We start from the raw sequence: 14,151 nt of genomic DNA on the forward strand, positions 1-14,151 counted from the left end.
CTACTTGTCACAAAAATTGGAACTATATTTATCTGTCTGCCGAATCCCATGGGAAGAAGTGCTGGATGAGGGGTCTGGCAGGACTTCTTTAGGGAGAGACCTGTTCAGGAGGGAACTGGGCAGGGGACAAACAGACCCCTCAGGGGTGGTGCAGGGCACTTGAACCACGGCCAAGGTGGGCCTTAGGACAAAGGGACTGGCAGATGAAGGGCTGCGCTCATTTGGCTACAGAAAAAAGGTAAATTTGTCAGTCCTTAATCCCTTGGGGTAGGAAACAGTTCAGTGGCTGTGGCTGTACTTCTACTGCAGTGTTGTTGCAAGGTATTTTACCTCCTGCTCTCCTGACTCTATTCCTGCCACCATTTTGCCTTTTTATAAATCAACAGATGCACTAAGCAATAATCCTGGGGAGGAAAACAGAAAAAGTGACTCCTGAAGAAACTGTTAGCAGCAATTCATGTTTATTTTCAGCTCAGCAGGGTAGCAGGCTCACTCCCTGGCAGCTATTTGCACAGCAACATAACACTAGGAGCCATGCTCCAGTTTTCTCCAGGTACAAACATAAACCACAGAAGAATTTAGGTTAGAAAGGTCCTATGGACATCATCTGATCACTTGCAAAAATAGGCCAGCTTCAAACTTCAGGCTAGCTTTCAGCTTTGGTGCATGTCACCAATGTCACAAAAGAGGGAAATAAACTCAGAGCTTGCATGAGCTCACAGATTACAAGCTCATCTCTCCCTAGGACTTCAAAACAGCAGTCAGAGCGTTCAAGTACCTCTGAAAATGATTGAGAGACTCAGAGAAATCTCTCCTCCCCCTTCTCCTCACCTTGAAGACTGTCACTAGGGTAGGGCTATGAACGTGAACATCACCAGAGTGATCCTGAATGGAGCCAGGAGCAGCACTCAGGCCTCCTGTGGAAGCTGCATTCATTCCTTGCAGCGCAGAGGTGGCACAGGAGCAAGGAGCACAGCACTTCTCAGAGAAAATTCACAGGAATCAGGCCTTAGCACAGTTCTCCCAAGAATACTCCCTCAGACAATGCCCACAAAGGTCACTGAGCAGATTTCTCACAGATCCATGGGACAGGGACTTGACAGCTTGGAAGCATGGAGGGCACCATTCAGCAGAACAGCACAGCTCTGTACAGGGCTGGTGGACTCGACCCTGCGGGAGACAGAGCACACAAGCAGGGCGACACCACAGAGGGATGCCCACTTTGGCAGGGGGAAAAACATCTCACATCTTTGGAGGGAAGAGACCTGCTGCAGTTGGACTTCATGAGCTGATGTCAGGGAGGATCCATCCTGGGACACTTGTGATGCCTGGAGCTCAATGTGAGATTTGCAGCTCACCAGTCTCACACTGGGCTCTCCATTTCCTATCACTACAGAGATAAATGTTCTGTTCCACGAGGGACTTTTTGCTGTTTTACTAAAGTCATTTGGTACAGAAAGTATAAAGTATCTCAGTTAATTCATCCAGTTAAAATCATCTGTATGGGTGTGTGAAAGGTGGAAGCCTCTGCTTCATTAAGGTTATCCAATCAAGGTCTCGTTCAGTGCAAAAGAGCATAATGAGGACAAAATTATGAAAGAGAAATCCACAGACACAAACATTTAAGAAATAACAGACAAAACTGCAAAGACCAAAAGTCTTCAGCTACTAATTGTTGGGCCTTCAAAAGCCTCCAGGCACAGCTTTGGACAGGAGCACCCCGGGCTTTGTGACAGATAAGAAAGTTGGGGTGAAAGTGGAGCAGGAGGATTTGAGCTAGAACAATTCTGGTAGAACAGCTAGAACATCCTAGAAACTAGCTAGAACAATTCCAGTAACTACCTAGAACAATCCCAGTGACCAGCTAGAACAACTCTAGTAACCATCTAGAACAATCCCAGTAACCAGCTGGAACAATTCTGGTAGAACAACTAGAACAATCCTAGGAAATAGCTAGAACAATCCCAGGAACTAGCTAGAACAATCCCAGTAACCAACTGGAACAATCATTGCTGGCTGTAGTGAGCTGTTTCCACCTTTCCATTGTCTGAGCCACACATTGAGTCTGATTCTGCCATAAAATCTCAAGGAACATCTCCCAGCAGTCCTGTCCTGTTGGTGAGAAGAACAAAAACCTCCCCTTCAAGGTGGGCCTCTGTAAAACTTGTTGAGGAGCTTTTATAGGACGAGGAGGAAATAGAGGGGAGGAGGTGAAGCAAGGGATGGGTCTGAGCCTCTGGGAGCAGCTGATGATTGCAGGCACAATCACTGTGTCACAGTCCTTTGCTTGCATGTGAGCTGTCTCTGGTGGACCTACAGACAGGAATGTAGCAGCTGTGTCCATTAGCCTGGGATAGAGACTCCCAAGCCTACGTGCACCTCACTGGGCTCTGGCAGCTGGGCAGGAGGAAGCCCTTAGCTGCATGGCCCTTACCATGGCCACTCTGAACATCCCTTGGCAGCCGTGTTCATTGCTGGCTGACTTCTGCTGAATACCAGGAGACTTTTCATGGCAGAGGGGGGAAGAATCTAAAATTCAGGTGTTTTATCTAAAAGTACAAAGGAAACACCATACTCACTTTTCATCACTCAGTTTTGAGCTGTCTTCCCAGGCCCAGTCCCCATGGGTGTCCCTCTGCAAACCAATCCAGTGGGATTTGATGTGTTGTACCTGGAAGAAGTCCTAGGAAGGATGGGAAGGTAGAGAGATCAGTAGATTCAGAGAAACCAGGTCAAGTCACGGGTTTTGAAGAGTAAAGAAAGAAGCACTGTGTGAGAGATGAAATTTTGAGGCCATTTCTGAGTGTGCACACCTATTCCCTTCCTTCCTACAGGGACCTGCTTTGTGAGACTTGGCATTTCAGAGTGCCAGGCAGCTTCCCATCTGTTTGTGTCTGTGGGTTCTGAGGGCTGAACTCATGACAAACAAAACTCAGCTGAGTCAGGCAGAAAGAAACAAATCTCTCTTGCCAAGTGTCTAAGGGAAAGCCTTGTCTTTGCCAGTGCAAAGGAGGTGGTGGGTGGGTCCAGGAGTCTTTTACACTCTCCCTTCCTCCCAGAGGGAAGGAGCTGCCAGAACTGTGCCTGGGACTTGCTCCTACTTTGTCCTGCCCTTGCCCCTGCAAAGGCACCCACCATTTCACTGGTGTTGCTGGTCACCAGGAGATGAGCTCCCTGTGCCCAGCAGGATTCCAGGCTGGAATTCCAGTCCTTCTTCTCCTTGGAGAAGGAGTAACACCTGCCTCTGTAGGTCAGCCACTGCTCAGGGCAGCATGGACATGGGCAGCCTGAAAAGGAATCATACATGTCTCTTGCCACTCAGAGTCATGCCCAGTTCCTTACAAACACATTTCACAAATGTGTTCTTTCAGAAAATTTTTCTCCCCAGTTACAATGATGCCATCCCTGGAGCTCTTCTGAGACTGGCAACAATCAGAGTCTCTGAAGGAATCTGTGAAGGGCATTCATTATCCAGATGGAAATAGGCATGAGAATGTATTTTTTTTAAAGAGAAGAAGTCCATGTTCTTCTTGGACAAATGAGCAGATTTCAGGAGCTCTGCTGTGCTCCCTGACAAAGTTCTACAGACAAATGAAGTATTTTCAGTGAAGGAGATTTATTTACCCTTGGTAATAAAATGCCCGGTGATTCCCAGCAATGCCATGAAGAGGATCCCTAGAATCACTGCAACAATCCAGCAGGTAGTAGATTGTTGCAGCCTGAATTGCTGCTAGTAAAGCCCAAGGTAAAGAAGCAAAAAGGGCCTTTGTATAATACCCACAGATGTTGAATTCAGCCACACAGGGTGAGATATTCAGAGTCCCAGAGCAGCCACTTGTCAAGAGTCCAGGTTCCTCTCTGTCCCCAGAGGGCCGGGCTGACAAAGACCATGGCCAACAGGGGAATAGGGAGGGAGTGGCTCAGGGACATAGGAACAGGGCAGGGAGCCAATGGTGTCTTAACAGCTTTTTGAGGGGAGATTCTTGTGTCTCCTTAATTTCGGGGCTGCCTCCCAGGGCCTCCATGGTAGATGAAACAGGAAAACCTAACAAGAAGAAAAAGAACATAAATCTGAGAAAGGTGAGGTTTTCTTTAATGGGACCAGCTCTAAAAATACAATTCATGTCAAACTGCAGTGTCAGCTTACCTCAAGCCTGCACTCATGTCAGAGTCCAACAATGTCTGACAGGGTTCTTTTTGATATTCCACACATTGATAATTTAACCTTTAATTACAAGTTTGCTTATTTGAAGACATGATGTTTCATGAGATTCTGATTTAGCAGAATCAACCACAGCTATGTATTGGAAGCACAATACAAGAGCAAACTAACAAAATGTAGCAATTTCAATAAAGACATGAATCACAATACAAATCTGATTCTTACTGGCAGAATTTATAATATGTCCACCATTGCAACACTGACTAGCACCAGGAAGAAACATGTATCAGGCTAATCAGGCTATATATATGTATACACACTGTCCCCATGCTGGTCTGGTTAACTTAGAAAAACATTCACACTCTTTTGATTAACTCAGGAACAAAAATTCACACAGCCAGCTGATATAATCGGCTGATCCACCCAACTGATACAAATGTTAATCAAAAAAATTCAGTCACTGTATACTTCATCAGTACATGGCACTTTCCTTTGAGAGTCCCTCCCTTGAGACTTACCCCATTAGAGGGGCCTATTGATCAGTCACAACTCAGTTTTCCATCTGAAGGGAAGTCCAAATACCATGAGTGTTTTGATACAGCACCAACAGAAGTTCTTAGATCACTCTGTTGGAGCTGCAAATCTGCAACTTCAACCTACCTTCAACTGCCCATCCTGGCCAATCTCAAACAGCAGGATAGAAAGGAAAACTTAGCATACTAATGCACATCTCTAATTCAGATATGAAATCTGCTAGACTGCTTATTTACTAATGCATGTATCTTTTCCATTATTAATAGACTTTACCTTTATTCTTGATGTCCCTGTTCCCCTCTGTTCTTTGTATTTGCTGTTTCTTGGCAGTTCTGTGTTTCACATTCAGAGAGAAATGCTCCTTTTTATCCCTGTCACATGCTTTTAAGTGTTGCCTTTTTAAACTTTGCTTTACTTGGAATTTAGAAGTCCCATCTGCCACAAAGCCTGGACGTGGATCTGGATTTCCCTGAGCGTTGGCTAAGCTTTCATCACAGCACTTTGGAGTAATTTCTAATGACAGAGCATATTATTAACAGAAAAGTAACATACATAAGGAATGATGCCATACATCAGCTTTTTGGAATACAAAATGGTTTAAGCAATGGCAATAGTTCACAAAGAGGTTGATGTTTAGTGATCAAACTTCTGCTCTGATGGATGCTCCATAAATCACTGAGGGAAACTTGCTTTGACCGGGGAGTGAAGTAATCTAGCATTCTTCACATCCCATAAATAAGCAATTTAGGCTTGACCAAGATGAAAAAGGTGAGAAATTAAATTTCCTGACTTAGCAAACAGGTAATTCTAGTGGGATAATTTACAGATTGCATTTCTCTTTCACTGCAAGCACCATCAATGAAAGCAATGCAGCTGTGTTTGATCTGTATCAACATCCTTAATTATATCCATTTATTTATTTATATTAACAACACAGCAAGACACAAGAGTTTGAGAACTGAGACAAGAAAATTGAGGGGGGTTACCTTAACTCCACAGGAGGAAGCTGAAATGTAACAGTAGAACAGGTGGTGCCTGTGTCCTTTTCTCCATATGTGACTCTGCGGGGTGGCAAAGCAACCATTCTGAGTGAAACAGGGCAACTGCAAGATGAGAAATAATTATTGTGGTGACCCACATGGGAAACTTGAATTCTTCCACTCCAGAACAAAGCTCTACCGTTTCAGATTTGTAGTGACAACCATGGCAACCTGTTCCTGCCATGGTTGCACCAAACTCTGAGCTATTTCTAATGTCACATTCATGGAGCAAGAGAATATGTTGAAAAAGTTCAATCTGTGGAATCCATTACTAAAATCATATGCTTGTACTGCCAGCCCTTTCCTACAACAGCAATTTCACTGACCGGTCCAACAGTATCAGCCTTTCCACTCAACTCCTTGATTTGTGTTCAGGTTTGCTTAAAGCTAGGTCAGGACTTCAGACAGAAAACAGAAACTATAGTATCTTCAGAACAGGAGACTTCACAAATCATTAATTATGTTAATTCTGAGAATTATTAAAATTTGAAAATATAATTCTATTAAAATTTGTGTGATTAATTTTATTTTATAGGCTACCAGGAATATACATACCCAATTTTCAAACATATAAATACTTTCTACACTTTTTCTTAATTTCCTTTCCCTTCTTTTTCTACTTATACTCCATTTGTTTTTAAGAACACAGAGAAGCACTGGTCAGAGCAGTAATCATGAGATGCTGAAGTTCCTGAAAAGAAGAGAAAAATACAAAAACAAAATCACAATCAAGCCGGACTCTATGAGAAAAAACTTTGCTCTGCTCAGGAGTCAGTGTTCATGGGAGAAATCCCACCATGGCAGAGATTCCTGCAGAGAAGAGAGGCTCAGGATGGGACTGGTTCTCAAGGAGCTGCTCCACTGAACTCAACAATGGTCTGTCCCAAAAAAGCAGGATACAAAACAAAGGTGGCAGCAAATGTTTTCAAGAAGACAGGGAACTAGAGGACGGTCAGCCTGACATGAGGAAGAGATTAAGTAACTACATCTATTAAACCTAACTCATCAAACTAAATGCTCTTCTCCAGCTTGGAGCTGAAGTACATTTGTTTCAAAAATACACATTCAAAAAAAAACCTTTGATCACAGACAACTCAACCTGTATCTAGCTCATCTTTTTTTTTCTCACAAATCGTAAACCACAGTAAATCCACACTTTGAAAAGATAACACGAGCTCACAGGAAATGCTTTTTCTGAAGACATTAATTTAAATCTGGCAGGAAACATCAGCTTGTCTTGAAGACAGGCTGAGGTCAAGAGTTGAGAGCTGCAGCTCAGCTGTGGACATGCTATTGGTGTAAAGAAAAAAGCAACGATCGACCATGACCAGGCTCAGGCATAAATATCTAACTGCTCTCATTCTTCTTGCAGTGATTCAGGTGGAAAGTTAAGAAAGATTTCTCCAGTGGCAACAGCTCTGCTATAGCCTTTCCACATCAAAATATTCTCTTCTTACCTACCCAAGCATCATCCTTCACCTCCATGCACTGAATTTTGAAGAACTAATCATAGGAAGCTGATCAAATGAAAAAATATTCCTGCAAGGCCATATGGGAGTTGAGCACATCCACTTCATTACAGTCACCCAATCAAGGTCCATTTAAATGCATAAGAGCATAATAAGCTACAGAGACAGAAACCTGGTGCACATAAAATAACAGAGGGAGCATTTTCCACATAATATCAGCAGATGGATGTAAAATTCTGCACTGTTTTATTTCTGAAACTGTTGTACATGAAAAGATTAGCAAAATGAAAAATCAAGACAGGCAATTTGTCTTTCATCCCCTCATTATTTACCTTGGGTTTAAATCAGCATGAACAATTCCTCTCTGTGATCCTCATGGATCCCTTCTAACTCAGGGCATTCTATGACTCCGTGATTCTATGAAGGAAAATGCCCCTTGCAGAAGGAGGAGCTGTTTAAAAACAAGGCAAGGGGAAAACACTAGCTCACCTCCTCCTTTTATCATAGATAGAAAGACCTGTTAAACCATCCAAAAATATGAGAGTAACATGAAACTTATGTGAAAAAAGTAGCCTTTTTATATGTCTTGGACAGTTGGGGGGGATGTGTGTGGATTATTGCTATTTCTTGATGGTGCAGCACCTGCTATAAATAAAACCACAAGCTGTAGGAGGTAGCACATAAACCAGTGCACTCTCACATTCTCATGACTAAACCAAAGCCCTCACCAAAAATACAATTCTGTGAATTCAGAAAAGCAAGAGTACTGCAGTGCTTCTCTTCCATGTGGCTGAACAAGAGTCCTTTGCAACATGCCCACTGTAGCACAAAGAAGATTTTGCAGTTCAAAGACTTTCAAAGCTCATATGTGGTTTAAAAAATTCCAAGCATGGTGAAGCCAAATCATACCAGGAAAATTTAATATCTGTGCCTCCTGTCTGTTGTCACCTTTTGGACCACTTTTTTCACTCTGCCTGCTCTGGACAGGATTTCCTCATCTTTAGGAGATCCATTGGATCTGATTCAGTCTCTCACTGAAAAGGTGATCAGATGCCTGAAGAAGATAGGTAGGAGACAAGGCTTTATGTGCAATGAAAGGTGATCTAGATTTAAGAAGAACAGAGAAACAATCCACCAGAAACTAATTAAATTATGCAGATGGCTCTGTCATCTTTGAGAAAATTAAATGTAATAATAAAAAGGCAACATTTTTGATGAGAACAAAATATTCAAATTAAACAACTAAAACAAAGTCTATCACTAAAAACTGAAAAGCCATGAATCTCCACAAAACAACTAAAAAATTTTCACCAAGTCCTCAGTGGGTTCACTAAAGAGAAATTGATGCACGAGTCTACATTGATCCTAAAATGGAGACTGCTATGCGGAAAAGATTTCTGTATAGGTTACTTTAAAAAGCAGGGAGAGCAGTTAAATTAGGGTAACTCCACATGTACAATTGCATGATGCCAGTATAAAATTTACTATCATTTAGATTCAGTTACTTCCAAACCAACATAAATTAACCAGGGGAAGACAAATCAGAGTAAGAATGCTTACATTCTTAGAATGACTAGGGCCACTTTATTGAAAAGAAATGAAATCACATCTTATCAAACAGCAGGAAAAGGCCTTTCTGTGGGCAAATTCATAAGCAGGGTCTTGGCACAGATTTGCTTGCAGGGGAAACCAAAGTAGATCTTTTGTTGGAGGCTGTGAGGTGCTCAGCATCTGAATTCCCATGGATTGCCTTGATCAGAGCTTTCCCAACAGAAATAAAATATGAGCATTTGTGTAAAGCAGAGCATTGCTTTCTGTGCTCTAAGAACAGTGCTGCATTTGTTACCTTCAGCTCTCTGTTTAACAAGGCTCCCTGTGCATTATTTGTCAGGTCTGCAGCAGCACTGGGGATGCTTTCACAGCTCTGGGATTGTATTACCTGCCACACACCCACCTTTCACAGGCAAGACCTTTCTGAATACCCACACTTCAGTGGGAGGTTTGAACCAATCAAATGCTTTTTTCAATGAATAGTTTATTCACCGAAGATAACTGTGAATTCGACCTAATTTACCAGGCAGCTTTGAACTTGTTCTCAAGTGAGGGAGAGAGAAAAGGATGTTACTATTTTACCATTTGGAAAAGAAGGTGTCTCAATTCTCCAGGTCAGATTTACACCAACTGGTTTATGAAGATCCAGGTGGCAATTAGCCAACACCATGGGAAAAGTCAGAAAGCTGACTGCTTCCTCTTGAATGGACTTTGAAATGTCCCAGTGTATAGTGGTGACACATGTACTGTATGAACTCACATTACATTTATTTAGGGAAGCAAACATCATTTCCCACAAAGCCTCAGTGACATAGAAAGAACAACTATTTCATTCATGTCATTTTGCATTAAAAATAGAAAACTTCTTACCATTGTCTTTGGAAGAAGACCAACAACTTTTGATGGAAACCAGAATGGAAAGAGTCATGCTAAGTGGGGGGATGCTGAGTGAACACTGATTCCACTCTTCACACAGAATGGTAAAATTATTCCTTTAATGTGTATTTAGTCTTTTTTCACAAGGACCTTTAATGCTCAAAGTGCCAAAATAGTAAGAGAAAAAAAATCCCTAAGATACTGTCAACTTTAGAAATAGAAGTAAGAAAAGTATAATTTTTTATGATGTCTGTATGTCCATTAAAATCAATGATCAAAAAATTTCATATAAGCTTTGGAGTACTCACCTGACCTGCACAGAAAGCACACTCTCCATGAAGATGTATGACATTTGTGTAACAGCTTCTGCATCCACAGACATGAAGGGTTTTGCTGTTGGGCAGGGAGGTGTGGGGATTGGTTTTTTGTGGGTTTGTGTGTTTGAATACAGTGCCCATGCTCCCAAGGGAAGCTAGAGTATAAAGCACTGAAGAAATCACAGAGAATTATTGAATACCATCCCAGCATGTGCCCCAGGACATCTCCTCTTTCAAATACCTAACTGATGCATTTTCCTGGGAGAGAAAAGATGGGAAAAAATTTCCAGAAACCTCATGGTGGGTTGACTCTGGCTGAATGGTAGACACCCATCCAGCCACTCTATAATTTCCTCTTCTTAACCGGAGAGGGGAGAGAAAATATAACAAAAGGCCCTCAGGTCAAGATAAGGACAGTGAGAGATTGTTCACCAATTACTGCTATGGGCAAAAGAGACTCAACTTGAGAAAAATTAGTTTATTGCAAATCAAATTATGAAGTGTAATGAGAAATAAAACCAAGTCCTGCAGCACCTTCCTCCACCCTTCCCTTCTTCCAAGGCTCAGCTTCACTCCTAATTTCTCTACCTCTTCTCATCCAGCAGGGAGAATGGGGGTTGTGGTGAGTTCATCTCACATTGTCTCTGCTGCTCCTTCCTCCTCAGGGGGAGGACTCCTCACATGCTTTCCCTGCTCCATTGTGGGGTCCCTCCAAATGAAAGTAGGTCCTTCAGAATTTCTCCAACATAAGTTCTTTGCAAGGGTTGTTCTTCATTAAGCGCTCCAGCATGAATCCCTATCCATGAGATGTGGTCCTTCTCCAATGAGGGCTCCTCTCTCCACAGATTCTGCCAGGACAGATTCTGCTCCAGCACAGGCTTCCCTTGGAGTCACAGCCTCCAGACATCCCCCTGCTCTGGCGTGGGCTCCTTCAGGGGCTGCAGGTGGATCTCTGCACCCTCCCTGCCCTCCAGGGGCTGCAGGGGCTCAGCCACGGAATCTCAGGGAAACCCCAGCTCTGGAGCAGCTCCTGCCCCTCCTTCTGCCCTGCCCTGGATGTTTGCAGAGCTGCTCCTCTCACATTCACACTCCTCTCTTTCACCTGCTGTTATTGCAGTATCTTTTACACTTTCTTAAATATCTAATCACAGAGGTGCTACCAGTGTTGCTGAAGGGCTCAGCCTTGACCAGCAGCAGGTCCATCGTGGAGCTGGGGGAGGCTTCTGGCATCTTCTCACAGAAGTCACCTCTGCAGTCCACCCCATCACCAAAACCTTGCCACACAAACCTAACACTCCTTTAATTCAAGTTTCTCATTTCATTTTCTACAGCTTCCTAAACACACTTTACTCCCAAATGACCACTGGCAGAATGACACCAACAGGTTGATTTAACAATAATGATAACAGTTTCTTGCATCTGGCATGGAGATTTTATAGATGTCTGAAGAACAAAGAGATCCCTTCTAACATACACACCTCGTTCTGAGCTTGCAAAATATTTAGGAAGGGAAAACTCTGAGACTTCTTTCTCCTTTACCAAAATACGAAAGGACCCTTCAGAGGATTGTGTATTCCCTCACCAGGCTGTGCACATCAACACCAGCAGCATCAGCATAGAGTTCAGGCACCACTGGCTCAGGCACCTGCAGCACTGTGTGCCCATTGCTGGTCTTCATGGCTGTTTCCAGGGAGCACAAGAGCTGTGCTGGGGAAGGCCGGTCAGCTGCACTCCACTGCCAGCAGGACCTCATGATGCAGTACCTGTAAATCATGAAATGATGAAATTATGCCTTCATGCAAAGAAATGTACCTGAGATCTTCCCTTTGGATACTTTGTTCTCTTCAGAGAATATCCTATCACTTTGAAGAGAAAAATCATTCCCCAGCAGTGCTGTACCTTGCAAGGAAGCACTGGAGCAGCAAATTGCAAGGGCACTTAAGCAAACAGAAACAAGTGTCATTTTCAACAGAAGGGAATGGAAACAAGTGTCATTTTCAGCACAAGGACAGAAAGCTTTTGGCCACAGAGGTTTTTTGCAGCAGAACTCAGTAAGGAGATGTGACAGACACAAATCTCCTCAGCTAACAGATTACTCTCAGTATAGTCTAGACTTAGAAATCTTGTGTAAAATTTCATTTTCTATGTCCAATTTTCATTTAGCTCTGCCAACCTCACGTTCAATTGTCCATAAAGAGAGTGGCTTACATGGCTTGCTGGCAGCTCGAGGGCTGCTTCATAATGTTCTGTTTCTGCAGGTAGGATAAGATGTCAGAAGGTGGCACCTCAGGATATGGTGGAGCACCTGGAAGGGCAAAAGGAGCAACAGTAGAAAACTTCATGGCAGTGGTTGGAAAGAGCAGCTTCTGTGCAAGACTGCCTTCCTTCCCTATCAAAATCTGGGGTTTTTTTACCACAATTCCCAATAACAGAAGGTCTAAAAGGAATTGATGAGACTTTGCAAGTTGGAAAAAAAGAAGGCGCATATTTAAATGGCCCAACTTTACATTCCAAAAGTTAGAGATTTTGGGTCTTGTTAATTTGCTGCTTCCTCACGTATTTTTTTTTAGCATTAAATCTTCTTACCTAATGTAATCATTTCATACAGTAGAATTCCAAAAGACCATCTGCAAGAAAAGAAAACAAGGTGATGTTTTTTGCTAGGTGATTAAAACTAGGCATGGCCTGCAGACAGGAGAAAGAATGAGCTGTAAAAGTGTAGCGTTATGCTGAAACTAGATCTGCCTGTGAATTTCAGGACATGAAATGATACATAAAGGAGAGAAAGAGACAGGTGAACTTCTAGTCCCAACATGAAGCCATACATGTCTGCCTTGATGGTAGGGGGTTTGCTCAGGAGCCTCTCTGGTGCCTGCCACTTGACGGGCACTTTCCGTGTGACTGAGCTGGCACCGTGTGTGTGAGTTTCGTAGGCCAGGCCCAAACCACAGAGCTTGGCAGTGAAGTTGTGATGGAGAAGGACATTCCTGGCAGCAATGTCACCATGGAACAAGTTCTTTTCTTCAAGATAAGCCTAGGAAATTGGAAAAGAAAGAAAACAGGAAATTTAATTGATACAAATTTTCACTGAGTTTATGCTTGTCTTCAACACTGTGGAGTTACATCTGCTCAGGAACATAAAGGAAGCATATTTTCACAAAGCCTTTATTCTCAGTGCTTAGGCCAAGAAGACTTAAGCCACCACACAAATTTGTGTTGCAATCAAGTAAGAAGGAAAAAATGCAACCAACCTGAGCAGACTTACCAGAGCTGCTGCAACCTGCTGTCCAACCTCATATACCTGCCTCTCAGTGAGGTCATAGGGGACACCATCCATTGCCATTACATCCTAGACACAAAATAAGAGACCTTGGTTCAAACAAATGCCACAGCAGTAGTATTGTGGGGAATGTTTCCTTCTAATCTATCTAATCTTATGCCCCTCTTTCTCACAATTGCTCATAAATTGACTGAAATGTAGGAGGACGTGGATGGGTGATGCTGAGGGTATATTAAGACAAATATATTAGAGATACTAGTGGGCAAATTGACACGTGAGGAAAAAATTAATGTTTGACAGAAATTGTCAGAATGACAGTGAAGAATGACAATCCACACAGATGAATGAAAGTTATATTATAAATTAGAATGATGAGTAGAAAACCACATTTTTAACACATGAATTGGGCACCTGGTACAAGACTAACAGTCCATCTCTCCGACCGCCCTGCCTGTTACAGTGAGAGATGAGAGAGAGAATAAGGTAAACACACAATGTTCTTCCTGTGCCATTTTACAGCCCACAGATACATTCTACTTAAAAACTTCCTTAGATGGTTATGGTTTCAACATGTTCAGTAACCTTTGGAAGGTTACCGTCCATAACTAACCTAATATGAACTGTCAGTATATGGTGCCACACCAGTCAGTGGCAAGACATTCCATTAGTCAAATCCTCAGATCATGAAGAATCACCTCCATTTGTTTGTTTTGAACATGACATCTACTAGCTTTATCTCCTACCACCTGGACCTTCTGCTGAACAGGACAGGAAGCAATCCTTCTCTATTTAGAGTTTCAGATGCAGGAGCGATGGATTTAGACAGTAACAGCAGAGTTTTGTTTCTGTGCCTTTTTTAACAATGAGCCATAGAATCAGAATATGCTGAAGTGGAAGCGACCCACAAGGACCACTGAGTCCA

At 42.7% G+C, this 14,151-nt stretch overlaps 2 protein-coding genes across 5 annotated transcripts in view; both read right to left on the reverse strand.

Moving 5' to 3' along the window:
- On the reverse strand, window positions 1-11,152 carry LOC134417935 (killer cell lectin-like receptor subfamily E member 1). Its single transcript, XM_063155804.1, is given in 8 exon segments — window positions 1-225; window positions 1,034-1,105; window positions 1,107-1,170; window positions 2,580-2,683; window positions 3,136-3,287; window positions 3,625-3,727; window positions 4,965-5,209; window positions 11,110-11,152. Coding segments are annotated over 8 exon segments (1,008 nt in total).
- Window positions 10,408-14,151, reverse strand: part of STYK1 (serine/threonine/tyrosine kinase 1) — a 19,998-nt gene continuing 16,254 nt past the window's right edge. For all 4 annotated transcript variants that reach the window (XM_063154243.1, XM_063154242.1, XM_063154240.1 and 1 more), the window contains 5 exons: window positions 13,215-13,298; window positions 12,775-12,983; window positions 12,536-12,576; window positions 12,158-12,254; window positions 10,408-11,712 (listed from right to left, as the gene is read on the reverse strand). In XM_063154243.1, the coding sequence (XP_063010313.1) occupies window positions 11,508-11,712; window positions 12,158-12,254; window positions 12,536-12,576; window positions 12,775-12,983; window positions 13,215-13,298 (636 nt within the window). In that variant the 3' untranslated portion in view covers window positions 10,408-11,507. The remainder of the gene's footprint in view (window positions 11,713-12,157; window positions 12,255-12,535; window positions 12,577-12,774; window positions 12,984-13,214; window positions 13,299-14,151) is intronic.

This window comes from Melospiza melodia, chromosome 4 (assembly GCF_035770615.1).
Source record: "Melospiza melodia melodia isolate bMelMel2 chromosome 4, bMelMel2.pri, whole genome shotgun sequence".
In the NCBI taxonomy this organism is placed as follows: domain Eukaryota; kingdom Metazoa; phylum Chordata; class Aves; order Passeriformes; family Passerellidae; genus Melospiza; species Melospiza melodia.